General features: G+C 42.8%; 1 protein-coding gene across 1 annotated transcript in view; it reads left to right on the top strand.

Annotated features, from left to right (window-relative positions):
* uvrag (UV radiation resistance associated gene) overlaps positions 1–27,423 on the top strand; it is a 123,372-nt gene that overhangs the window by 5,233 nt on the left and 90,716 nt on the right. Inside the window, exons 2-7 of the mRNA XM_080748904.1 lie at positions 158–275; positions 823–857; positions 2,280–2,441; positions 5,225–5,299; positions 5,435–5,520; positions 20,861–20,966. Of these exons, the coding sequence (XP_080605030.1) occupies positions 158–275; positions 823–857; positions 2,280–2,441; positions 5,225–5,299; positions 5,435–5,520; positions 20,861–20,966 (582 nt within the window). The remainder of the gene's footprint in view (positions 1–157; positions 276–822; positions 858–2,279; positions 2,442–5,224; positions 5,300–5,434; positions 5,521–20,860; positions 20,967–27,423) is intronic.

Raw genomic sequence — 27,423 nt, 5'->3', positions numbered from 1 at the left:
TTCACTTGCTGGCAAAAGATTCTCGGACAGAGAACAATAGTGAGTTGCCTAGAATGCCTACACAACCACACTAATTACTGAATGCATGACATTATGGACATTGACATCATCCTAATTCTCCCTGTATTTCTCTCTCTGTACCCCTTTCCTTGCACAGAGACGATTACGTCATCTTCGAAGCATCGCGGCCAGAAACATTGTCAACAAGAATGGTTCCCCACTGCTGGACACATACTTCACCCTCCATCTCTGTATAGAGGACCGTATATCTAGAGGTCAGTAACACTCTCCACCTCTCTGTAGAGGACCTGTGACAACCATATGTACAGTAGAGGGCAATATCACCCTCCACGCTTCTCTTCTCTAGAGGACTGTAAAATAGAGGACAGTAGCACCCTCTTTAATAGAGTAGACTAGAGGATCGTACCCAGTTTCAGTTTCAATTTCTTTAGTGGATCATGGATAATTAGCACAACATGATACTTGATCATGGATGCCTCACTTCTTAGAACCACACTTCATCTCATCATACACATCCATGAAGAAGTACTAGTCCATATTATCACACATTGTCATACCACATAGTATGATTAAGTTCATAATGTCACAGCTTATAGTGGTTTTGTCATTTACAATAGCCAAGGCAAAACTAAAGAGGTTAGGTTATTACAGTTGTGTCATAATCCATTTAAGCCATTGCAGTTGTGGTTCATACATTGTAATGCATATTTCTCGATCAGTATCTCAGTCAGTAAACTGAAGTTAGATTTTTGCTGTTTGTCTGGCCATACGTTTAAGCAGCCTTTCTTTTTCTCTTTCCAGACTTTTACAAGAGTGAAGTCATACGAGACTCATTGGTGAGTGTCATCATCTGCAGACAATTTAAAGTCCTCAGGTCTGACTCTGCGTCCTGGGGAAGGCTTCCAGTCAATGGCTGCGGCCAACTGTTGGACGGACGGTGTTGTCGTGCATTGAGTTTCAGAGAAAGTGCCGGCCAAGGATTTGACAATTGTGAAAGAACAAGGGAAACTGTTATTCAATGCTTTGTGCAAGAAACTTCCTGTGTTTGTCCCATGCTGCAGAACCAAGACAGTCCTGTTATTCATGATGCAAGTTGTATTTTTCTACAAAACGTATACTATTTCACTCTTTTTTTTCTTTTTTAAATTATTCTCAAGGATAATCAATTATAGTGTGAGGCGGGCATCAACGTGAATTAAACATAATGATGCCCTGCTAAACTTGCATCCCCCTTATTCTGTGTGTGTGTGTGATTAGACATTTAGTACATTATTATACAGTATGTACATGTATATGACCAGCTGCTGAACACATTCATGTTTCCGTTGTAATTTTTGTGGATGATGTCATTGTCCTTCCTTTGGCTGTCTTAGAGTTAGTGCTCCTCACACATGTACAGTACCAGCTGCTCTCTGCATGGAGCCTGTCCTGCTACAACAGCAGTTCAAGTGTAGCAAATGTCCAGTCATGAGCTGACCTAAGCACTTTTCTTACCTTATCTCCCCCCCCCCCCACACACACACACACACACAGCCGCCTATAGGCTATAATGCTCTGCAGATGAGAGTGGTGACTCCTGTGTCTGTCAGTGTCTCTGTCCTGTTAACGTTAGCATTCTTCAAGTTGACCGATACTCTGCAGTGTTACATTTCTTTATGGGCATCTCCGGTCCATTGAAGGATACATTTCCGTTGGGCTTCCTGTTGTTATTTTAAATCTCTCCCTCTACTTCCTCACTAGTTCTGTTTCCCTCTTCTCACCGCTAGCCCCTGCCCTGCCGTCGGCCTGAACCCCTGCTGCATTCGACATTTATCCCTTGGCTGACATTGAACCAGAGATTAAGAGATAGCGTTTCTTTTTGCTGGAAGGAAACCGTACATTATAGAATAGAGGGGAATGGCTGCCTTGGAAAGTTGAATGTCAGTCAGACGAATGGATTCCAGAGATCGCAGGGATAAGGGACATTGTAGTGTAGAAGACCGTGTGGAGATGTTTGTGTTCAATGTGTTAATAGATACCACAGCCCTCCACTCACTGATGGAATGACATCTACATTACAGTTTTTCCACACATTTAGTATTGTTTGTGTGTGTGTGTGTGTGTGTGTGTGTGTGTGTGTGTGTGTGTGTGTGTGTGTGTGTGTGTGTGTGTGTGTGTGTGTGTGTGTGTGTGTGTGTGTGTGTGTGTGTGTGTGTGTGTGTGTGTGTGTGTGTGTGTGTGTGTGTGTGTGTGTGTGTGTGTGTGTGTGTGTGTGTCAGAATCCAACGTGGCGTAGCCTGGACTTCGGTATGCTGCCAGACCTTCTGGACACATATGTGTCATGCTTTGTGGTCAGGATCTGGGGAGGACAGAAGGAACAGTTCCAGCTCCTAATAGAATGGAAAGTCAACCTTGATGGACTCCGATACACAGGACAGCAGGTCGAGACAGACACACACACACACACACACACACACACACACACACACACACACACACACACACACACACACACACACACACACACACACACAGAGAGAGGATGAGAAATGTATCTATTATATCGTTATTGTGATATGAGTCTAGAATAGATACTGTCTGGGATTTTGGATAATCTCTAAAGAGGTGGTGCCATAGTTTTGTACTTTTTCTGTGTATGGAGTTGACATTACTCCCAGGTGTGGTTATAATGTGAAGATTTGTCTTCCCCGTGTATTTTTGGTTACTTCCTGAATGCTGAAAGACTGAGTCCGAGTTATACTTCCCCGTACAGAACAGCAGTTCTCGCTTCGAAAGTAGCAGATCTACAAGCTCGCAACACGTCGCGTCAGCTATACGTTCTGAGCTTTTAGATCTGTGCAGTGTAGGGTTACTATAGTGCCATAGGCTACTGGCGCTTCTCAACACTGTACGCTGTAACAAACCAGATGAGACGGGTAGATCGTGTACTGTGATTCGTAAACTCACGTCTCAAATCGCATTGATTGAGTGGCGATACAAACACACAGTAGACAGGTTTAGTTACCAGACTTGACAGAAAGGGTTGTACGACCGCCAATGGAGTACACGTGTTCCTGCAGCAGCAATAGCCTGCATGCAAATGGAGTCAGCGACAGTGGTGGAAAAAGTACTAATACCACAACATAAAAATACTCTGCTAGAAGTAGATAAAAAAAACACAATGTATTTATAAACATCAATTTTTTGTGTGGATTATGGAGAAAGTTGAGCGCTGTTGCTGTACGAGCTGAGGCTACTGCTGCTCCAGTGTTGTGGACTTCTGTCTGTCCGTGTGAGAGACGGCCCGAGCTTTTCACAAACATCATGAAACATGTGGTAGAGCAGAACGGCATAAAGCAGCAGGCGGTCCTCGCTTCTCCGCCGTTTTAAAACTTGCTCGTTCTCAATAAAAAATAGCCCCACTCCGCTCGCATGCTCTGTATAGTCTATATATATTTTTTGTAGACCAGGATTTAATATTGTCTGTCTTTTGCTGTCTGTTTGTAGTGCGAGGCGCTGTATAAATAATAAATATGATTGACAAAAAAAAAACGAAACGCCATTCTTACCCCGACGATGCCCCCGATTTAGAGAGAATGAATGTCTTTGAATGAATGTCTTTTTGCTGTCAAATAATAGTAAAGAACCCCATTTTGAACACCACGTTTGTTTATTTAGCCTATGACAATATTGTGCTACTGTAGACCATGGGTACTTAGAAGAGCCGTATATAAAGATGAGCTATTGTGGAGATGATATATCATCTTATTTTTAAATGCGGGTTGCGGGGCGGGAGGATTCATTGATTTGTATATTGTTCTGCGGGGCGGGCGGGTGGGTTAGGTTCCATGCGGGCTGTGGGCCATGAGGGCTATGAAAAAACCCTGACCCGCGCATCACTAGACATAATGACACAAAAGAATTCATCGATATCTCGGTCTGTTCGTCTGTGCGTGTGTCTGTAGTTCATGCATCTAGAGAACCCATTGACTTCAATCTTGGCACGGACCACCGAAGACCTGTGACGGATTGGTGGTTTTGCAGAACCGCAGTCCGATATGCCTAGGGATGCACTGAATATTCGGCCGAATAGTGCCAAAAAAACGCATATTCGGTTTCGGTTCGGTCGGATTTTACGTCAGAATAAATATTACTGAATATTACTGAATACCGAATACCAAATACCGAATATTACCGAATACTGAATACCGAATACTACCAATTAATGTATAGGCTATTCAATATTTATTTATTTTGAATAATTTATTATATTTTTTCCATTGATATTTCTTTGTTATGCAACAATTCAACTGTATGGCATGTTAATATTTTGAGACAAATTGTCTTTTATTAGAAATGTAATACACCATAGTAAATAAATAATTCTACACAATAAATAAATATAAGTTATAAATAACTGTTCTCAATATGGACCCTTATACTTTTTTGTCATAATCATGTAGCTCTACAACAGAGGCACAGCCATGACAGCAGTGGTACCAAAAGAAAATTATATATAATTAAGAATTCGGCTATTTGGTATTCGGTTTTCGGCCAAGTGTTTGCTATATTCGGTTTCGGCCAAGAACTTTCCTTTCGGTACATCCCTATGCGCATGTATAGGTATTGAACTGCTGAATAGGGATTGTTTGATTTGATTCATCAGAGCAGGCAGGCACACGCAAACCTTCAGCATTGCACCCGATCAAGTTAAATTAATTTTGGAAGGTAGAATCATGTTGTATCATTTAGTGGGCCATGTCTGGTCGAGTCCTAAAGGTAATAGCAAATCTAACGTGCAACAAATCAGGATAAATATGCATTTAGTCTTCTACAACGACTTGGCCGAGTAACTTAACGCAATTTGGATTTGTGTCATACCATCATATTAGTGTGAAATTTGATAAACGTGTTTATGTAATACTCACTGCTGTTTAAAATCAATTTGACTGTAATTTCAGAAATATTGGCTCTTAAAGTAAAAGAAACATTTTGCGTTCCAGCGTCTCGGTAGGATGCCGCTCAAAGCTTAAACATCAAACGAAGGCGACTTCTTAGCAGCATGCACATCATATTGTTTAAAATGTAACATATGCCGTCGTTCTCTTCAAAGCTGATCCAAACATCCCAGCCACAGACGGACACGCAGATGTCTTCTGCTCTTTGTTCTCCCTGTCTTCCGTAAGGCTCCACAGTCAAGTACCAATTCTTTGTCTCTCCACAGATCCGCTCCAGGAGTCCAAATGAGATCATCTTTGGGCTGAACGATGGCTACTATGCAGCTGACTTTGATAATAAGGTACAGCCTTTCTGTCGTTTCCAGAAGCTATTCTGTAAAATGGAGGACCAAGCGCTAACTAAGTTACCTTTATGTGGAAGCCGTTTTTTTTGGTTTTCCCTTTTTCTTTTTTATACTGACCTGTGCTTTTTGCAGGATCAGACGGAGGGAAAGAAGAACAGCTTGCTTCAGGTTGACCAGAGTTCAGTGAGGAACTCCTACAGTGTATTCTCTTTGCTGAGGTAAGACTGCCATCTTGCTTAACTGCAAACCATATCCCCCTGTTTACTGCATTTGTCCTAAGTTCTATGGTACAGCAGCCTTTCTACCTTTTCTCTGGTTCCTACTGGAGGATCACATTTGTTCCTCTTTCTTACGGCAGAGGAAAAGTAATAGAATTAGAAGTCTTTTGACTTGTCTTTTCCATGCCTGGATTTTTTTTGTGAGAATTTTAAAATCATTTTTTTTTTTAACATACCTATTTTATTTTGTTCATTATTGTTCCATTTAAATTGTTCCATCAGGTTTTTTTTAATATACCTATATTAACGTGTTCATTATTGTTCCATTTAAAATAAAGGTATATGTCAATCATTCTTGTGATTGAACATATACGACATACTCTCTGGGACTCAAGTAAGTTTCAGTAACGCATTTCCATAACTTTTCAATGTATACATTGTTGGAAAGTCTGTTGTGGAAGAGTCATAGAAATTAATTGTTTAACATGTGTAGTAAGTAAGTAATGTGGGATGTCATTTTTCTTCTTCTCCAGGATTTTAGTATTGGTTTCAAATAGTGCCTGATAGTTTCTGTCCTTTTTTTTGGTGATCCTGATGTGCCACTCATGTTTTTAGTGGAAGTGTCTTGTTTGAGTTTTGCTAATCTTGTCCACCAGATGGTGCCATTGTAAAGCCGATGACTGGAACTTTGTACCAGTCACAGGACACTTATCATTGAGAAGTGAACTGCCAAGAATACCTTCTGTATTTTATTTCTTGGACATGAAAGGATATACACATGGAAAGCTTTAATCAAGTTGGCCTAATAAAGTTAGTCATTGTAATTGTTCAGCCTCAGAGCTCAGATGATAAATTCCGTTAGAATGAAATTGCTGGGCCATATTAATATGGCAAAAACCTTTCATACACATTTACACCACAAGGAGGAGACACACTATGATAGAATGTACTGTTGACTGAGAGAAAAATATAGCATCCAGACCTGACAAACCGTAGGTGTTATTTACTGTAGTTGCTGCCTGCATGTTATTGACAAACATGCTGTAGGTCTACTGTTCTATATTTGAATGTGGCACATTGTAAGCACTACCTAGTGTATATTACTAGGGCTTTCCCCGAGGGAAACACAGCGTTAAACATAGACTCGTCAATTACAAGTTAATTACACCCAATTACCTCTAAATAAACCTAGAACTGGAAAATTCGGGTAACAACTCCTTGCATAGGATAAGAATCCTGTCATTAGAAGCACTAGGAAGGACCCACACAAACTCTTTCTTTCCATAAGAGTGAAATCGGCAGGGGGGTAAAGAAACATCAATATGCATCACGGTTCTTGGACAGAGTTGAGACATGGGCCACAAGTGTCAAGAAAGGGAAGATGACCCTCCCTCATCAATGAGTTCATGGAAGAGGACAGTGTTGCCTCCCTGGAGAGCTAATCCAGGTTGAATCGTATAGTTTTTATGACCTCTGCCCTTGTTTCTTCCATTCTAACCGCCTCCTCCCCCATCCTCCTGTTGTATCCATGCCCCAAGGGGACTGTGTGGAATTTTAGGCAGCTCCATTGATTCTGTCTTCCCTCAAGCGCTTTCGCCTGCAGTTCTCTCTGTGTCTCTTTTTTTTCTCACACTCTCTCTCTCGCTATGGGTCTGTCTCTTCTGAGTTGCGCCTTGGCCCCCAGTATGCTCACGTCTTGATGGTTTTACTCTGGAATACCGTATTACTATAATATACTCTGGAATGATTCATCAGATACTGTACCTTCCCAAAGGCATTATGCCCCCATCCCACTGTGTACAGCCGGGTTCTCCAATTAGTTTTCCCCAAGGGCCGAATTATGTCTACGGTACCAAGCCGAGGGTCACAGCATTGCAGGGGGTGACAGTGGCATTCCCGCTACTCCAGCGACAGTTCAGATATACTAGTGTTGTTGCTGCTCTTATACAGTACCACCGTTATTATAATTATTTTGAGAAGTGCACTCCTTAAAGTTGAAACAAAATAAGTTAAGAACCAATTAACCAGTCTGCTTGAAAAGTATGCATCTGCATAACAGCAGCTAGTTGACAGTGCAGAGACATAATTGCCTTCCTTTGATCCATTAACGAGGGGCTGTCAACTACTTACTGCCATCAGCTGGACACAGACACACACACCTTCCCTCTGCAGTGGCAGTGATCTGTGTCTCATTTCTCTCCAAAAGCCCTTGAATATGATTGAAAATGATTAAGGATTAATATGATTATGGTAAGCTTATGTTTCATATCGCACTCACCATACCTGTAACTTTCACTACCCCCACCAAATTACTGGGGTTGGTGGGGGCCGGACAGGGGTGCATCTCTCCATTCCAACATGTCTCCCTCCCTTTCGACAGACACTAACCCTATCTCTTACCCTAACCCTAACTTTAACCTCTATGGAAGTGTTGCCACTCCGACAATAAGAAGTCACTGTCGGAGTGGCGACATGTCGGAATGGAGAGAGCCCCCCGCCGGACAGAACCCCCCCCCGCGGGCTGCAAATGGCCTGCGGGCCGCCTATTGGGGAACCCTGGTGTACAGTATAACAGTATATTGTTTCACCCTGTGGCCTGCGGATCTGTGGCACTGGCACACTCCAAGCATTTACACTTCCAGAAACACTCCAGTGCTCCTCAAGCTACTGTGCTTGCAGTGGGAGTCTGGGAAGGAGCCTCTCGCCTCTTATCATTATCTCACCTGCCTGGGTCGCACTTGCATGTACTGATAAATGACCGGAGGATGCTTCACTGTTCATACGTGTCAGCCACTTGCACTTTCTAAGTGAGTGTAAACAGTGTTCGTCCTTCATTCCACTCCAAATCCCTATTTCTACTTCTGGTAGAGGATGGCAGTGGCCACAGAGGATAAGGTACATTATCTCAGATAGCCTCTCCCAAATCTGTCTAACTCTGCACTACACTACAAAGCACTTCCTCAGCTCTATGACAGGATGGGAATGCATTCTGTGAGAACAACACACTCAGAGGACCTTGATTAATGATGTCAATTTGGCTGCAATTTGACTGTCTGCTTCTCTACTTGGCTCTGGTTGACACAAGACCCTAAGCTGGATGTGTGAATAGCATGACAATGTACTGTAGGACAGGGGGGAACACAACAAAGGCTCAGATAGAAGAGTGTACAGATCATTAATCAGCTAAATCCATCTAGTCTCTCCCAGAGTTTTTTTCTTTTCTTACCCCGCTGGGGGAGAGGTTTGAAGTGAACCACATCCTATACAGTATGTGTATGTCCCCCCCCCCCCCTGCTTGCATCACCCCAGCTATTCCTCTAGGGTGGCACAACAGGGTAGGGGTAATGCAGAATAATGCACTCCTTTTGGCAAGTTGTTTTATGTCGAGTAAGGGTGTGTTCACAGTCACACTAGGGATGGGACGATAAGCGATGTTATCATTTATCGTGATAAAAAACACTCACAATAATCGTATCGTGGAGTTTTAAGTTGTCGTGATATCGTCCTCCGTCATGCACTGGAATGAATTCACCTTTTATTTGCCAAGCTGCATATCGGGTACCATTTAAAACCTCTATAATTGGTAAAAGGTACTTATAATATACATACTTGATACAGTCTTTTTCTCTCTATCAAATGTCTTTACCAAAAAATAGCCGTTCTACAGGCACACAGTAGATCTGCTATTTTTTGACAAATGTTCCGACCCAGGATAATGGATTTTGATTATCGTGATAATATCGAAAATCGCGATTTCTTTTGTCACAATAATGGTGATATGACATTTTCATATCGTCCCATCCCTAGTTCACACTGTCCGCCTGTTATGAAGGAAAAAGTGCTGCCTAGAGCGCTTTTTCTGCTGGAAATTAAAGACGTGACATCTTCCATCCAGGACAGTGGCACGGGGCATTTCACAACCTCATCCAGGAGCTCTGTATGAACAAAGCTCACTGTGAAGGAGCTCTGTCTGGACGTTAGGGCTGTCACAATTATTACATAAACGTCTAATCGTGATTATTTGACATTATTGCAATTATTTTGTCATAATCGTGAATGTTGAAAAATGACAGAAATAGTGGAAATAGCAGATCTACAAGCTCACAACGCGTCGCATCGCGACGCGTTGTGAGCTTGTAGATCTGCTATTTCCACTATCAATGTTATTTTTTAAGTAGTAAGTTATATGTCAGTAATGTATTTGTATATTTAGGTTATGTGTCATATCTACCATATGCAACTTCAAAGCCTAAAAGCCAAACAGAAATGTAATTATCAACGACAAATACACAATTAAATCGTTAATCGCCAATTATTTGAGTGACAATTAATCGTCATGTAAAATGTCATATCGTGACAGCCCTACTGGACGTTGCTGATTTTAAAGCTTACTTCAGGCTAAGCAAGGACCTGTTTTGTAGGGTTGAGCCAGCAATCTCCAGACACAATTTATCGTGATTTGTCAGCTGATTTAAAGAAACTGCTCACGTCTCATGCGCATTTCTCCAAAAGGTTAAACTATTATCAACTTTTGAAAGCGCTCCACTCTGTCAAAAAAAAGTCCACTGACCGGCGCCAAGGCAGCTGCCTTTTGCGCTATGCGGTCGCCTTTGGTCATTTGTCATAGGTGGTTATGTAAAAAAGATGGCGCCCTTATTGTGCTGATCCAGGCTCAGATGTTCTTCCTACTCTGAAAGTACACCCTCTACTCACCTGACCGAGACCTGATTCGGTATGTGGAGAAGGGGAGGGAAGGAAGATCTGATGGGATTAGTCGTAGGCTAGGCTTGCTATCAGCAGACATGGATAACTACAGGAGGAGGCTAAAAAACAGAAGCTTTGTCGGGCGTCAGACTGCTTTCAGAACTGAGCCCGGGCCCATTTAGGCATTTTCTGTTGTTTTTGGCCTAATGCATTGTTACATTTGCATGTGTTCTTTAAGTATGTCAACTCGAGTGGTTGAATTATATTCTCAACTTCTTATTTTTTTACTTTGAATAATGTTAAGCATGTCAACAAAGAGGATATTTGGTTTGGCTGAAGCATATTAGAATAATAGGCTGTCACGCAAATGAATATGATACATAACATACTTATGATACATACCGTACATCATATTAGGACTCAGGATCCATAGCATTGTGACAGTCAACTGAGCACAGATTACATATGTCTTGATTCTCTAGTCTCACACTGCCTGAGTTGATCTGGTGGTGATGAGCCTTTTCCTGCACAAGGAATCCAGAATTAACATCTTAACATTTACTGTATAGCTTGTGTGCATCATCCGACACGAGGGCCTCCTGGCATGTTGGTATGGTGCTAGGCCATGGTTTTCAGCCATGGGATATTGTTGTGGTGGTGCATTAAAGTGGGCCAGTTTAAACAGCTGTCAGGAGCTGATCTCGGGGGCCTCTAACACCAGCAGCCAGACTATGGAAAGCAAACGGGCCACTAAGCTCTAAATAATAGTATAGATGTTCTTGTTTTAATTTCACACCTTTTGGAGAGGAGGATTGTGGTATCAAAGCAATCCAATAATGAGCATTCTGGGAGGGGAACCCTGAGGCTGTTATTGGAGATTTCAACTCGCAATTTCCATCAAAGCCCGTCAACTGCAGTTAATTCTCACAAAACAAGTGTAAGAAATCTACAAGGACGGAAGTGTGACTCGCCTCAACGCAACAGCATTTGCAATTTCCAATTGCATCTTTCTAGTTTATCATTGTAGTTGAAAAAGCGGAACACACAGAAAAACAAGAACAAAATGACATGTCAATTATGACTATGCTGCGGGAGGCGGTTTTTCGCGCTCAGGCCGGTTGGGGAGTGACACACAGAGTCGCGGCGGGCACCGCTGGATGCACCACCATTCGAGCGCTATCACATTTTGAAACACCATTGCCCATTGCTTTCGCTGCTTAAATGTAGGGCTGGGATCCCAGTCAAAAAATATGTTTTCAATCAATTTATTTTCAAACAGCTTCATAGGGTAACATTTTGATTACTTTTTCGCCCCCTTTGTGTGGGTCTCTCTGTGATTGATTGTGTGAGTGTAAGCGCTCGTGTCATGTAGCAATAGCATAGAACTCGTGCCGGTACCACCACCTTCATTGAATACCAAACAATTAAAATGATATATTCCATGACACATAAACATAATATCATTTGTAACGATAAGTTTCTCTACTGCCCCAGTTGCTATTTTTATTGTCCCCAAGACTATGGGACATCCTTCCCAGAGTTTGATTGGTGTTGGTGTTGATAGATCTGCTTATTAGCTTTCCATTACATTCAAATTAGAGACAGTACTTCAGAAACTGGTTTACTGAGAAAGATTTTCATGAGCCATATGCTCCCTCTTTTTTCCGTTCCTTTGATATTCTTGACTGTCTCAGTACCCCTATGTGTCGATCACTTTATCTCATTCTACCTCCAACATTATTCCATCTTTGGTGCTTACCTAGCACTTCTGTCTCTTGTTATGTCAGCAGGTCGATCTATGCCTGATTATTTTTCTTTTTTTGTGGCTTTTTCTGCCTTTATTGATAGTGGATAGCAGATTGACAGGAAATAGGGAGAGAGAGATGGGGAGTGACACGCAGCAAAAGTAATCAGGCAATGCAGCTAGGTGCCCGGACCGCAAGACCAGCGGCCTGGGCCTCTACGCATCATTCTTAAGGTAAATATTTTTCAATTGGAGTTGGTAGAGGGAGTCGACCAAAAGACGAAAAGTATACAGCACATGATTTATTGAAAATGCCCAAGCTTTATTTTCCCACACCTTTCCTCAGGACCTGATGAAGGCTCCTATATGAGGCGAGACGTATCATTGCGGTTGGAAAATTAAGCTTGGGAACTGACAATACATTTTATGTGCTGCGCTTCGTTCTCCCCACATCAGAGGTCCTATTAACCCACTTCTAAGCTTTTGCCTCTCTATCGATTTCATTCCTTTTAAACAAAGACGGTAAGCTGTAACTTTCTAATATAAATTTATGCGAGCTTGTTTATGAAACCCCTGGTTTGCAGCAAAGCCCTTTTTATTGTTTATTGTTTGGCTCATTACACCAAGCAGCTTAAGTAACCATGGGGAACTGTTTGGGGTTTAGTGTGAGGCAAGGGCAGGGGGCTTTCTCTCGTGACTTGGGAGCCAACCTCCATAATCATCTGCAGAGCGCTTGGCCCCTCTGTGACCCTTGAGACAAAAAAAAAGAAAAAAAAAATCTTCTCAAGATCTCTCTGGCTTCCCTACTCCTCTGCCATAGTTGTCATGTAAACATAGCCTTACAGCATCTGAGTGGAACCTTAGAGAAAGCAGCCTGGAGGAGTATGTAAGTGTGCATGCTGGCCTGCCAAAAAGATTTCAGCCTGCTAATCTTATCTCCCATCCCCTGTACAGAGGGGGACAATAGTAAGGTGAGCTGAATGGCAAGGAGGTGAATGTGTTGACATTCTTCACCAATGAGGCACAGGTTGACTTTAAAGGTGTTGTTTGTTGTGATTCCTACCATGGTGTCTCTTTTTAGTTATGTTATGTTTGTGTTATGTTGGTGGTTTGTCCCTGGCAGAGGCACATATTGTACCAAGGTTGGGACAAAATGTCCCTGAATTTGTTTTGAGCATGCTGATTGGCTCTATTGATTTTAGTTTTTTTTAAAGATATTCTTTTGGCTTTTTCTGCCTTTCTTGATAGTATATGCTACAGTTTATATACAAGGAGTAACACGTAACAAAGATTCACAACACGCTGCATTGCAGCCTAGGTGCCCAGACCACTATGCCAGCGGCATTCGAGTCAATACAATCAGCTCCTCCTTCAGCTCGTTTGTACTGTCTTGGGCTTGTTAATCACAAATAATTGTGATTAACAATTTAATTGGGGCCTTTCCTTTGGCTGAGCTGGCGAGCATGGCTTATGTTTGACAAATGAACCTGGACATTGTTTTTAAAGATTTAGCTACATATGTGAAGACAAGCTGCTGATGCTTATATTGCATGTTTTGACTTGATTTGACATAATTTATCCACAGACAAGCTATGCAGAATAAAGCTTCCTGTTTAGCCTGCACTGTAAAATCTTGCTAAATCGTTTCGCTCAAATTTAGCCAAACTCAGGTGAGGAATGCTGAAGAAGACCAAACTTGGTCAAAATGTTTGTTTATTTTGAACAGTACAAATATATATTTTCGGAGCATTAAGCTGTGCTTTTGATACATTTACTTACAATACTTTGTCCTGCACCATCAACAGAATATATGGGTGCATACATTAACATTACCTTTTGAACTGACCTATATCTGTAGATGGAGTGAGTTGGACCTCGAAGGGGCTCGAAAACAAATGCCGCAATCTCTTGTTCCACGATAAAACAATCTCACAACGTGAAAACCTTGATATGACATGGCCGAAAGAAGACTTGTTTTCCTTTTTCCTTGAGATCCTGCCAGGATAGACAGCACCTTGTTTCCTCTCGTTTCTCTTGGCTGCACAAAAGATCCACAAAAAGGTTTACCACCAAGTTCTGTGTCGAAGCGCTCAATCAAAACAAAAACAAAAATGGATTGTTATGGGGAAAATAGAAGAATGTGTGCAAAACGAAAAAGAAACTAAATCCTGATTCATGCCACTGTGGAACATCATGATGGGTAACCCTAACCATAACCCGTTCTTTAGCCCTATCCCGATAACAAGGGCATTTAAAGTTGTACTATGTAACTTTTTTTATAAAACAAATCTTAAAATTCTCCTAACTATTAAATCACAAAAGTTTTAGAAGATCCGCGCCGTGAATTTCAGCCTGTAAAGCCTTCTCTGTATGTAAACTGAGATCCTTGCCGTGGACCGGATCTCGCGCCAAAATTGCGTCATCACACTACCGGCCAATCACAGCGAGGGTTATACAACTGCCGGCCAATCACAGCGCATCTTGAAGTGGGGTCGCTATGGCAGCCATATTTGTTGTCGCCCGTTTGTACCATCCCTTCTCTAGGTAATTTCGCCTACCAGGCAGGGTGAAGGAGTCCGTATCTCTGGAATTACTGAACGCACAGGAACAAGGGACCCCTTAAAAGATAGATCTCAGCGAGGTGGAGGCAGACGCGGGGGTCTGAAGGTACGAAAAACGTCCGAAAGACGCGGACGCGACCGCGGTTTGCTATAGGGCTAATGACCACTAGTTGGGCATCTTACACAGTATGGCTTTAATGTACTTTATTTGATTTGATGTGCCCAACTCTTCAGGGACAACGTATACGCTATCTGGTCTCTTCTTCAGACACCAGGCCTTCCTCTCACTTATCTCTGTAAGCCAGATGACACATCTGTCTTTGCTGATGCTGCCCTGCACTGATTGCAAGATTATGAATTCTGGACCGCAGCACGGCGCATAAACCACAGTAAATATTTATTTTAAGGTCATCAGTGAAGTAAAAGTGAATAGAAAACAGAGGGTGGGTGTGAGCCGAGGGAGGTTGCCAGGTTTGTTGACCTCCAGCTCGGCTGGAAGGAGTTTTTAAAAGGCTGGGAGGGATTTTAAGGTCAGCAAAGTCAAGGCCATTTGTATTTTCCTGAGAGTCAATTTCTCAAATCTCATATTCTCACAAATCTTTCAAAATCTCCAACGTCTGCGATGCATTACACCAACAACTCTCCCATTTAGAAACGTTTCTACGACTCTTGTTTTAGCAAAAGTTCTGTTTTGAAAGTTTCAGGAGTACTTTTGTTTTTCTCTAACACCGCTGCGACTGCGTACCCTGGTGCCGGGGTCAAATGAGCAAATGTTATTGTTTTTCTGATGCTTATCAATCTTAACATCAAGGGCTGGCTGCTTGTGAAGCCCAGGCAACCCTCAGTCATAACTTCCTGTAAAGCCCCTGCAGCCTAGCTGTTAGTTACTCTTCACACCTTTTAAAGCCTGCTTTATCCCATTTAGAACAGGTACACTGTATTGTGTGTATCATTATTTTATGTTTTAACTATTGAAAAATAGCAGATATACAAGCTCACAGCGCGGCTGCGAGCTTGTAGATCTGCTATTTTTGAAATATCGTGAAAATTTGAATTTTTACCTGATTCTATCCACAAGTTTCCGCGGGAGTTTACTGGAGACCATCGGGACCAAACTTCCGGGTTTAACAGCAGACATACAAGCTCACGTCGCGTCGCAGATGCAACCCGTTGTGAGCTTGTAAATCGGCGCCGGAAGCTCGGTACAGACGTCTGCGCAATGCACTATGGGGCGTTGGAAACTCGTGGATAAGTGTCTTTTGAATCCTTCTAAGACTTTTTGAAAAAACCTATGTTTTCTATGTCAGCACGGACCCCCATCTCAAAATATTTCGTTCCAGGGACCACCCAGAAGCAAAATTTGAGTTACAAACGTTCGCTTTGAAAATACATATATTCAAAGATTTGCACACATTTTCACGACTTTTTCAAAAATAGCAGATCTACAAGCTCGCAGCGCGGCACTCACGCTGTGAGCTTGTATATCTGCTATTTTTCACTGGTTGAAGCATTCAATAATTCTAGGCCTAAATGGGTTATACTTCATCATACGACGGTGTTGCATGTAAAAAATTACCTAGAGATCTACAAGCTAGCGAGTGTGTAGATCAGATCAGCTATTTTGGCAAGTGGTCAAGATTAGTTACAGTAGAATGTGTTCTCTGGATGGCTACCCAGCAAGGCAGGTAGTAGGCACTTTCTCTTCTCGGGATCCATAGGTTGTGGTAGGGCTTGATGGGCAGGCCCTGGGCCCAGACACAGGGAGCGATAAGGGGGGCAGACATGCGTGAAAAGGGGGTTGAGAAGATAACTGCTCTCACCTAGGGGAAGAAGCCGTATCAGATTCCAGCATCGCAATCACCTAAACAGATGAAGCTGTCAAAACAGCTTCGCCCCAACGTTCCAGAGGAGGACTATCACCGACAGCTATCGCTGTCTCAAAAGAAGAGGAAGGGAAAAAAATGTATGAGAAATGGTGATCCTGTTGGATCTGCTCCTCCACAAAATGCTTTTTACGTCAAAACGGGAATGATTTGCCAAATGGTTTGTCGTGCAGCCATGATGTAGTAATGTGTTATAGTGGCCATGGAAGCTTCATAACTCCAAATCCCGGAAGAATCCCCCAGGATTTGCTAAATGATGACCCCCCTCACAAACTAAACCACTCAGGAGGCAATATTTGGAACGCTCAAGTGCATAGCTAAGCAAAAGCCATTTTCTCATCAGAGCGTACTCAGCAGAGTAAAACACCTACTCCTAACATTTATGAACCAAACCCAAATTCCCTGATTTTATGAAGTCAACCTCCTGGGTTTAAGTTGTTGATTTACAAGCTAGAGAGAGAGGTGATGTTGTATACCATTTGTGTTCAGGATTGGTTAGAACAGAGGTCTTCAAAGTTTTTAGGCCAGGGACCCCTTAGTTGAGAGAGATGAAGCAGGGACCCCCTCTACATATTTTATAAATGCGTGATGCAGATTTTCATTGATTTCATAGATTCATTGACTTGTTTGACAGCACTGTCATCAGTCTATGTTGGCTTTGTGTTTTTAGTTAACTAGACCTTTCACTCTTTACTCTTTCTTTTTTTTTACCTCTACACCAAACCTATTTGCCGAAAATAGCCGCTCTACAAGCTCTCAACGCCTCGCAGCGCGAGCTTGTAGATCTGCTATTTTTGGCTAAAGTTCTCCTCAGAATAGGGATGCGAGGGTTCAAGTTGTTAATTTAAAAGAATGATCCTATCACAAAGATTTGGTGGCCCCCCCTGTAGTAACTCTGAGGACCCCCTAGGGGTCCCGGACCCCCTGTTGAAGAGCCCTGGGTTAGAACTCTCCCACTGGTGCTTTTTACAGCAGAAAAAGTCCCCCATTAGTAAACCTATATTGCTTACAGGCATAGACAGACGATTTAGGGCTTTACCAGTACTCCTTTCACATAATCACTAATTACCTCTTTTGAAGAGAATCAAAGACAGTAAAAGAGCATAAGAGTTCACTTAAGGATGTACGACTTATCAGCCGACTCAAAGTGAACTGTCTGTGTACTGTAGCTTGTCAACTGGGGCATTTTCAGTCAAACTGAGCACTGTCTGTCATCACACCGTCACGTTAATCTCTAGATTGGTCTAGAAATCATCAGACTACTCTCTGGGGAAAACATAGCTTTGTGTATAAGGGTTCATAAATAAAAGCATCGGCCAAAAGCTGACAGACATATGGGAGAAATGTATTGGTTTTCTTTTTTTACTAGCACCGCATGGAGAGAAATGCACTTGGCTTTAGGGCAGGGTCTTCAATAGGGCTGCAAATCTTTGGGCATCCCACGATTCGATTCAGAATTGATTCTTGGGGTCACGATTCACGATTTTTTCGATTCTTTCAAATCCAAACGATTCGAATTCAGAAACGATTATTTTCCGATTTAAAAACAATTCTCGATTCAAAACGATTCTCCATTCAATTCATATATCAGGATCTACTCCAGTCTGCTGGCATGAAAGCAGAGTAGATGTACGTAGGTTTTATAATTGTAAAGGTTTTACCAACTTATTGCAATAATATAAACAAATATGGGTAAATCCAAGACAACATGTCTGATTTATTCATGCTTGCACACATTATTTTAACTTGTACAAACACAAAATAATATCTAATAAATTATCGTAATAAAAAAATCAGATTGATAGTATTGACATTGGTTTTCAGTTAATATGGTATGTTTATAAATGGCAGTGCTACGGCCACTTGTACATGCATGTTTAAAATAAAAGCATGAATATATTAATCTATTTTCATAGCATTGAATTCACAATAACATGGTATGTTTATACACATGAAACACAATTTTATACATAAATATACAATATATGTTGTAGACCCACCCCCACCCTGCTCCACCTCCCCATCAGTTTGGGGGTCCCTGGCCTGAAAACGTTGAAGACCCCTGCTTTATCACCTTGCCATGACAGTTTATCTTTGGTGATAAACTAGTAAATAGTAAAAATACAAGATTGTATCAGTTCACTGTGTAATCCGTCATTTACTTTGTGGCTTAGGGTTTGAGGCACTGCTGCTGTCCTGCAGGAAAAGTGGAATTTTAATGACAGGGTATCTTCTAAGGAGAAGTAGCCTCATTACCTCCATTTGGAGCCCAATTAGTAGAGAGCCATTCTTTACCACTTGAGCCAGGGAATACAAACCACTGCGCTACATCAATAAATTAAAGTTACTTTCTCTGTTTTTCATTTGTCTCAATGTTTGACTCAACATTACTCCTCTAGTCTAGACCACCCAATATGGTTAAAATGTGTCAGGATGTCTTGCATGTGTATTTTTTGCTTTCCTATTTTGAGCTGCAAGCTTCTCTGCCAAACAGGTGAATAGGAACAGACTGAAATCTTGACCAATTATAGAACCATGTTGCTCCAAAAAACAATCTTGTCAAGCCAATGTGAATGCATCTCAACAACTAGGAAAACTATTTTTGCAGCTAATATCATTGTTACACCAGAATTGTTAAGCGGTTTTTATTTATAGGAGAAGTGTTTAAAAAGATCATCCCATTTCAGCAAATAAAAGGAGACTGATGGGGAGGGAAAGAAGTGCTTTGGTGAATGGTGAGACTAGTACAAGTGGGCGGTGATGAACTCAAATCTAGTATTTTTAATGTGATGTTGGATGTGTCCATAGCTTTGTAACACTTTGTGTACAATTGTTGGAAGATGTTTTAAATAAAAGTTATACCGAATTATCTATTCGTGAGGTAATAGACCTGCTCCCCAACTTTAAGCTAGATATGGGGTGATCGTAATCTGCTCTGACAATGTGATTGCTAATTGCTGGTTTCCCCATTGCGCCTTTTTTTCTGCAGCCCAAGCCCACCATGTGGGACAGTTTGTCGATAGTTTGACTGAATCCCTGAGGTTGTGTTGTGGGCAGTTTCTTCTTTCTCTGCATGAGCTCTGGAACTGCACAAAACATACTTGGAAGTTAACCCATTTAGAACGGGTACACATTTTGTGTATCATTATTTTATGCTTTAACTATTGAAAAATAGCAGATATACAAGCTCACAGCGCGGCACCGAGTGCCGCGCTGCGAGCTTGTAGATCTGCTATTTTTGACAAATCGTGCGAATTTGAATTTTGACCCGATTCTATAAGTGTCTTTTGAATCCTTCTAAGATTTTTTGAAAAACCCTATGTTTCTATGTCAGCAATCTGGCCAGCCATCGTCAAAGAAAAGGTCCTTTTCACTTAACTGGAGCTCAGTTAGTCTGTTCTTGAGAGACTACTATGTCAGTGGTGCTCAAACCTTTTCATGTGAAGGACCCCCAAAATGATATGAATTTGGCCACGGACCCCCATTTCAAAATATCTAGTTCCAGGGACCACCCAGACGCAAAATTTGAGTTACAAACGTTCGCTTTGAAAATACATATATTCAAAGATTTGCACACATTTTCGCGTCTTTTTAAAAAATGGCAGATCTACAAGCTCACAGCGCGGCACTCGGTGCCGCGCTGTGAGCTTGTATATCTGCTATTTTTCACTGGTTAAAGCATTCAATCATTTCTAGGCCTAAATGGGTTTAATCAGCCCGGTGATTGATGACTGCAATAATGCTCTGGCTTGTCATTTCTGTACCGTTGCTACGGTTCCCCTTTTCCAAAGGAGGGGGACAATGACAGGAGTAGGGCGACCCGACAGTTTAGAAATGCTTCTCTGTAGTTGTGGTCTGATTTTATTAGTTGGCCTTTGATGTCTCTTACCGCTTTCTGGGATTGATAGGTTCAGGTCCATGGAGCAACATCCGATCTCGTATTGTGGCGAGGTGTATTAGAGAAAAATGGTGATTAAAATTCTGTTAGGCTATTTGTGGTCTGTGGTATTTAAGAACTTGATCTGTCTCATGGGTGTTTAGGAGTATAGCTTATATTAGTTGTAATGAACCCAGGGCTTTTTTCCACTCCGAATGTTTACAAAATGCACTGTGTCCTTTGTTTGGTATTAATGGTTAGCATTTTGGTGACGAAGCCGAACAATGCAGATTAACCCCAGTAAATCAGAAAAACGGCAAAGGGAAGCAAACAGGCTCAACAAAGGGCCTACACATGGGGAACATCGTAACTCACACAAGCCTGACCATCTGCCTACAAACATTTACTGTAAACACGCAATCTGAATTAAATGAATGACTGGTGCAGTCATAAACATTGATGCTCCTTTTTATCTAGCAATCAATCTACCACGCACTTAAGAACCCACTTTGAACATCAGGCATCTTTCTTGCGGTCTGGATGGTTAATGTGCCTTCTTTCCCTCCTGTAGGCTCCACACAGCCCAGAGAGCCATCAAGCAGACCCAGGTGACCGTGCAGAAGATCGGGAAGGAGATTGAGGAGAAACTAAGGACCACAGCGACTTGCACAGAACGGGTAAGGCACTCGTTAAAGAAAACCATTTAGATCAGAGACCCTTAACTCCCACAGCCATGAAAGAGTAGTGTGGCATCATGTTGTACATTGTTTCTTCTCTCTCGCTTGCTCACTCTTGCTCTCTCTCTCGCCCTCTCTCTCTCTCTCTCACACGCAGTCATGATGCAACCAGAGTAGACAATATATACAGTAGGGCTATATCTTTGGACAGATAGGCTGATCAACATCCCCTAAGATAAACATGACGTTACAATGTTATAGCCTAAAACATTGCAAAATTAGCACACATCATCGCCAGTTACAATGTCAGTAAGATCCTGACTAAGGGCTAAAGTCTGACTTGTAGTAACAGCTTGAAATGAGTACATGGACATTAAGACTTTTGTGATGGCCTGGACTGCTGGTCTAGAGGTCCGGGGCCCGGCACCTTGGCTCCATTGTAGCCTGACCGCACGTTGTGAGTTCAAGTCCCGATCCAGACGACCTTTGCTGCGTATCACTCCTCGTCTCTCCCCCCATTTCCTGTCAGTACTGTATACTATCAATTAAGGCCCCAAAAAGATTCTTTAAAAAACCTTTGAGATTTGGGTGTTATGGTGTACGTTGTCATATTTATAAATTAATATTTTGGTCTTAATCCAATCCAATAGATGCCACCACTAGTTCTAGTACATATCATCCTAGTACATAGCCATTCACCAACAAACACACACAGGGCTCAACGCATGAACTCCTGGGGGAGATAATGATCAGCTACTCAGAGTAACAGCCCTACATAATTGAGTGTTTAGGGCAACTAATATTCTGATCTCACAGACTAATCAATCGCTATTCCATTCCATCAGATTCCTTGCTATACCAAAAAACATGCAGCGCATTCACATGTCATGTTTTCAACGTTATTTTACTATCCCCATTGGAATAGTAACTGCTGCAGTCAGCCATAACAGGCCGTTTAGCTTATCCTGCAATAACAACCTACTGTAGGTGGTATTGTACTAAATACTTGTAGGATTGTATAGCCTGTATCGCACAGATCCCCGGAAAGATGTAATTAGACCCTTCAGGCTGTTGTCATAGCTTTCTGTTTTGGCGGCTTATCAGAGAAGAAATGGGGAGAGCCCCTGTGCCCCACCACCGCCACCACCACCACCACAAGCCTCTGAATAATAATGCCTTGACCAAAAGCCAGTATTTATGTTTCCACCTCCTGTCGTATCCTTTGACAAAGAGCCAAAGCAACAAAAAAGAAGTAGAAGCAAGAAGGCATATTTAACATTTTTGGAATTGGCAGCCGCACAGCTGTGAAAACGAAGCACTAATCCCAGGTTTGACGTTATGTTTATTGTAAACGTTCACTTCAAACGCGTCGACATCCTCTGTGTTATAAAAGCCCTGAGGCAGTGACACCGCCACATTTTCGTCCTCCAGGTAGTCTCACATTAATAAAAGCATTTTTTATTTTCTCTGCTGGGCCAAGGATTACATGATTTTTAGCTTAAGGGCACGCAAAGGCCTAAATGTTTTCTGTCTTGAAGATTGTGTTAAGATGATGAGCTCTTAACAGTTAAGAGCGCATCATTGTCTCCACCAGCCGAAGGCATGGGGGAGAGTATGTTTTCCCCTTCGTCCGTGCGTCCGTCCGTCCGTGCGTCCGTGCGTCCGTCCGTGCGTCCGTCCGTGCGTGCGTCCTCGCAGTTTGTGTGCACCAAATCTCAGTCGCCGTTGGCCCGGTCGCTGCCAAAGTGAGCACACACATTCCCTGGTTGCCAATCTAGAACCTCTGCCTTAAATTTTTCAAATAGGCCTTTTCTAGCGCCACCTAGTGGCCGATGTTCACAAAACACATTTCTGTGCACTACTCTTACAGATTTTGTCCAAAAATCCTACAAATCGGTAGGCAGTATCTCGACAGTCATGTGATTGACACGGATCTGTCCAATTTTGCATATTCTATCCTGATTGGCCAAGATTGGCTTCCAAAATGTGTAGGATTGAGCCGTTTTGAACAAAATGCCTCAAATCCCAAACGCAAAGTGCAATTATCATGAAATTGCACACACACGTTCCCACTAGGTCGAGGAAGAAATGCCACTTAAAATTTTTGAAATCAGCCTCATGGTGGCGCTATAACAGGCCGATTTGTGGTTTTACCTATAGATGCCTTAATGGTCCACGTCACATTGATATAAACCAGTATGCACACGCCGGTCGGCACCAAATGAACCCCACCGTTCATAGGATGCAATGGATGGCACTCGTGTTTAAAAATACATTCCATCAAACTTTCAGATGCCGTTTTTCTCCCAGTGTGGAGGAAGAATGCTTAGGATTTTTACTGTAAATTCTCACTCTTGAAATATATAATCCTTAGTTTCTGTTGATTGTAAACAATAATAGCGATTCAAAACAGTTGTCCTTCAAACCCCACCTCTATTCACCGTCATCAGAACAGAGGGAGCGCTCCTCTTGATCACCCACCCGATCCACTGGATCACCAGAGCGTCTACTGCTCGCCCAGCTGCAGTCCATGAAGCCTAATCATGCTCCGTCCTGCGACGGTGTCGCGCGCAGACCCGCAGACCTCCAAGCTCAGAAGGGTTGCATTGGTGACGCGATGTGAGTTTGTATATCAGCTACTCGGTTGACGTGGAACACCGTTGCGCATTAAAGTATATATGTCTCGATAAGGGCGCACCCATGGGAGCACCTCACTAGCACACAAGAGGAGGTTGAATAACCAGTGCTCCCCAAAACAACAGGTTTGGGGATCTGTTGGGAATTGATTACATGATACAGTCAGCTGTGCATTCAGTCTCAATGTTTGTAAACAAATAATTGGCCTATAACTCCACCGATCAATTTCAAACTTTGTAAGCGCACTCCCTAGACGAGGCTAAGGATAAACCTTTGCCCTGCATTTCTCACATCAGCCTTTTATAGCGCCACCTTTGGGCCGACTTATGTAAAACACATTTTTGAATATTATTCCTTGAGATTTTATATATTTATATTTTGGCTAATATTGGCTTCCAAAGTTTGCAGGATTGCTCCGTTTTTGAACAAAATGCCTCAAATCATCAACGCAGCTTGCGATTACCGTGAAATTTGGCACACATATTCCCACTAGGTCAAGGAACAAATGCTACCCTTTTCACATTGGCCTGTTATAGCGCCACCAGCAGGTAGACTTTAGCAAAACACATTTTTGGAACACAATGCTTCAAATCATGCATGCAGCGTCCGATTGCCATGAAAGATCTAAGGTGAAGAACATATGCCACCCTTTTTACATTAGCCTATTATACAGTAGCACCACCAGGATGCACAGCCTGGTGGAGACCTGTGCTCGGAAGAGCACTGCTTCTAGTTGCTCCTGTCCTTGTTCTGATGTTGGACCCCATCGCTCCTTCTCAGCCACAGCTGTTACTCTTCCATCAGCTTCTGATAGTTGACTTCTTTTTTCGTCTCTGCCGGCCTTACCTATCAAAGACGCTGCGCCGAAAGCCTTCTTTCTGTACATCACACACAAACTCCAACCTCCACACACTGGCCACAAAGAGTCCCATTCAAACAAATAGAAAAAATAAAAATAAAAAAACCGTGGCTGATGTTTCCCCCACAGTGAAGCATTCCTCAGAGCCTTTTCTTTTTTCGGAGTTCACCTCAGTTAATAAATCATGTAATGCATATCCTCATACCAGCCTGGCGACTTTTAAGACACATTAAGAGAGTGAAGGGAGAGAGGGGATCATTGTGTGGTTCTTCGGGGTCTTTCCCTTTCCCTACTCGCGTGCGTAGGAGAGCTCTGTACTCGGCCTGCCTATCTATGTATGTATGCATGCTCTACAGTGAGCATGGATCAAAGGGGGTGACCGGGCGCAGCCCACCCAGTCCAGCGGCATGGCCCTTTCACCCTCTCACCCTCTCACCCACACACCATTGCCATTAATCTGGTGGGTTATGCTGCAGACCCTTCACCCCCCTTCGTGCCTGCTGCTTGTTTACTCAGCTGACCAACGGCTGTTTGATGTTCACCAATGGCTATCATACACACACACAGACAGACAGACAGACCGACACTGACAGACAGACACAGACAGACAGACAGGCCATGACCCATGTGTCAACTCTTGGTGAAAGTGAAGGAGTCTTAGCAGTTCGTGCCAGAGGCAGTGGTGGTTTGACATGCGAGCATCAGGGCTGCGACACTCCGAGGGATGGAGGCTCTATCAGTCTGTCCCCCCCCCCCCCATAAAACCCTCAGAAGACTTCAAGAAGAAGAACCCTATCTCTTTTCCCACTCCTGTTCCAGGCAATGATCGTTATCTGGGCATGTGCATGAATGTGCGTGTGCACACGTGACACTGCACACCACAGGCCTCCCCTTCATGGAAAAAAATGAAGGCTCTCAGTAACAAGGTTAAAACTCTGTTATCACATCAAACCATGTCCCTCTTCCACTACTCTTTTCCTATTCCTCTCTTTCCCCATGCTGTCCCTCTCTTTTTCCTTCCCATACCCCTATACAGTATCTCTCTTTCCTCCTGCTATCCCTCTATCTCTCTTTCCTCTCACTCTGTTGTCATCTGTGCATCGCTCCTTTCACCGCCCCTCTCTTAAATTTTCTCCTAGTGTGTGTTTGATGTCCTATGTGTCCAGCCTCCATCTGGTCTCTCCTCGCAGTATATTTCTGCTGCGCCCATATCTCCCTCCCCTCATCGAAGCCCACACATCTTCCCTGTGCTGTTACTCATTACCTTGGTTGGCCCGCTCTGCACTCCTCTGCCTCCACTCTCAGATAGACACGTGAAGAGCTGGATGAAGAGATGCCTGCGTAGAGAAAAAGAGAGGGAGAGCTAAGACGTTGACTAATGACCTGCACTCTGACGTTTCTATCCCAAGCCTCACTGGCCGGGGAGCGTGTGGTGAGAGAGAGACGCCAGCCGACAGCGACACACAGGCAGACTGAGACTCATGTGGTGTTCATGGACTGTTCTTTGGGCTCTCACCTGGGTGTGTTTTAGAAGGATTATGTGGTTACGAGTGTCTGTGAGTGTGTGTGTTTTAGCGGTTGGTGGGTGTCTGACATTGATTCATCTTCGTCTGACTCCATTACGGGGGGAGGGAAGGGTCCATCTGTGCTTGTTTCTGCTTTGTAAATATCAGAGCCCTGTGTTTTAGTCTGAGTCCTGTTGCTGTCTGCCAGGCTTGTCTGTCCATCATATGGTGATGATGGCATGTTGCTAAATCACCACAGCACTTAAGACACGCCTAGCTTACAAACTTTGCACACACACTCCTTGGATGGCAAATCACAACCTCCAGCCCTGATTTCTCACATGGCCCACTTCTAGCGCCACTATCAGGCCGATTTTTGCAAAACACATTTTTGTATACTGCTCCTACAGACTTTGGCCTAAAATCACACTAAGCGGTACACAGTATCTCTAAAGTCATGTCATCAACATGGATCTGTCCCATTTCCCATATTCCCTCCTGATTGGCCCACGATTGCCTTCTAAAGTTTGGTCTTATTGGTGGTTCACCGTCTAAAGTCTGTACTTGTCTGTTTTTTAACAGGATGTTTTTTTTTGTGGAGAAATGCCAGTGGGGTTGGAGGGTGATATTTCCTGGCCATACGCACATACATTACTTACAATGAGGTTTTGGCAGGGTGTCCTATTGAATTGACAATCTGTATAATGAATAGCTGATCTACAAGCTCACGTCGCTGCGTGAGACTACTACTAATATCTGCTATTTTTTAAGTTTAAGGTTGTTTATACCACATTTGGCGTTGCAGTGAATGAGTTAGACACAGTCTATTAAGAGGAGTTGTCTTAGAAGTCTCGAGAAAAAAAAGAGAAGAAAAAACACTCTCTCCTCCCATCTTCTCTCCTGTCCAAGGAGACCTCCACCTTCGTCCAATGCCTCTCGCCTCCTCTGGCATACGTAATCTGAGCTCAGATTCTACCCCCGATTATCAGTCCGAGGTTGACGCCCAGCTTTCAGCACGCACAACATCCTCACATCTTCATTTCATACAGCAGTGTGCTGGAGGCCATGAATTCCCATAAATGAAGCTCACTTCAGCCCCTTTTCACCATCAATCAATGCTGATCTAAGAGCTTTTAATTTAGTCCCTCTATCGCTCTCACTGTCACATATTGGACAGTGGGCCTTGGACTGGCGTTTTGACAGTGAGGTTTTGGCTTGGTAGAGGAGTATTGACATCGGATTGGCCCATATTTCCAATGCTTGTTTTGAGGGAGCTAATGGGGAGTAATATTGCCCATTAACTCCCTCAAAACAAGCATTGGAAATACTTGAGCATTTTGTAACCAAGCCCACATATTATGTGGGCTTGGTAACAAAATGCTTAAGTCGTCATGACAGAATAGTAAATGCTTCTTATTTCCCTTTCTCTTTTAATTTCTCTCTTTCCCTGTCACTT

The sequence above is a fragment of the Nannobrachium achirus genome (genome assembly GCF_963921795.1).
Source record: "Nannobrachium achirus genome assembly, chromosome: 19".
Lineage (NCBI taxonomy): Eukaryota > Metazoa > Chordata > Actinopteri > Myctophiformes > Myctophidae > Nannobrachium > Nannobrachium achirus.
The sequence above is the reverse complement of the archived record's forward strand: the minus strand, read 5'-3'. Positions and strand labels throughout refer to the sequence as shown.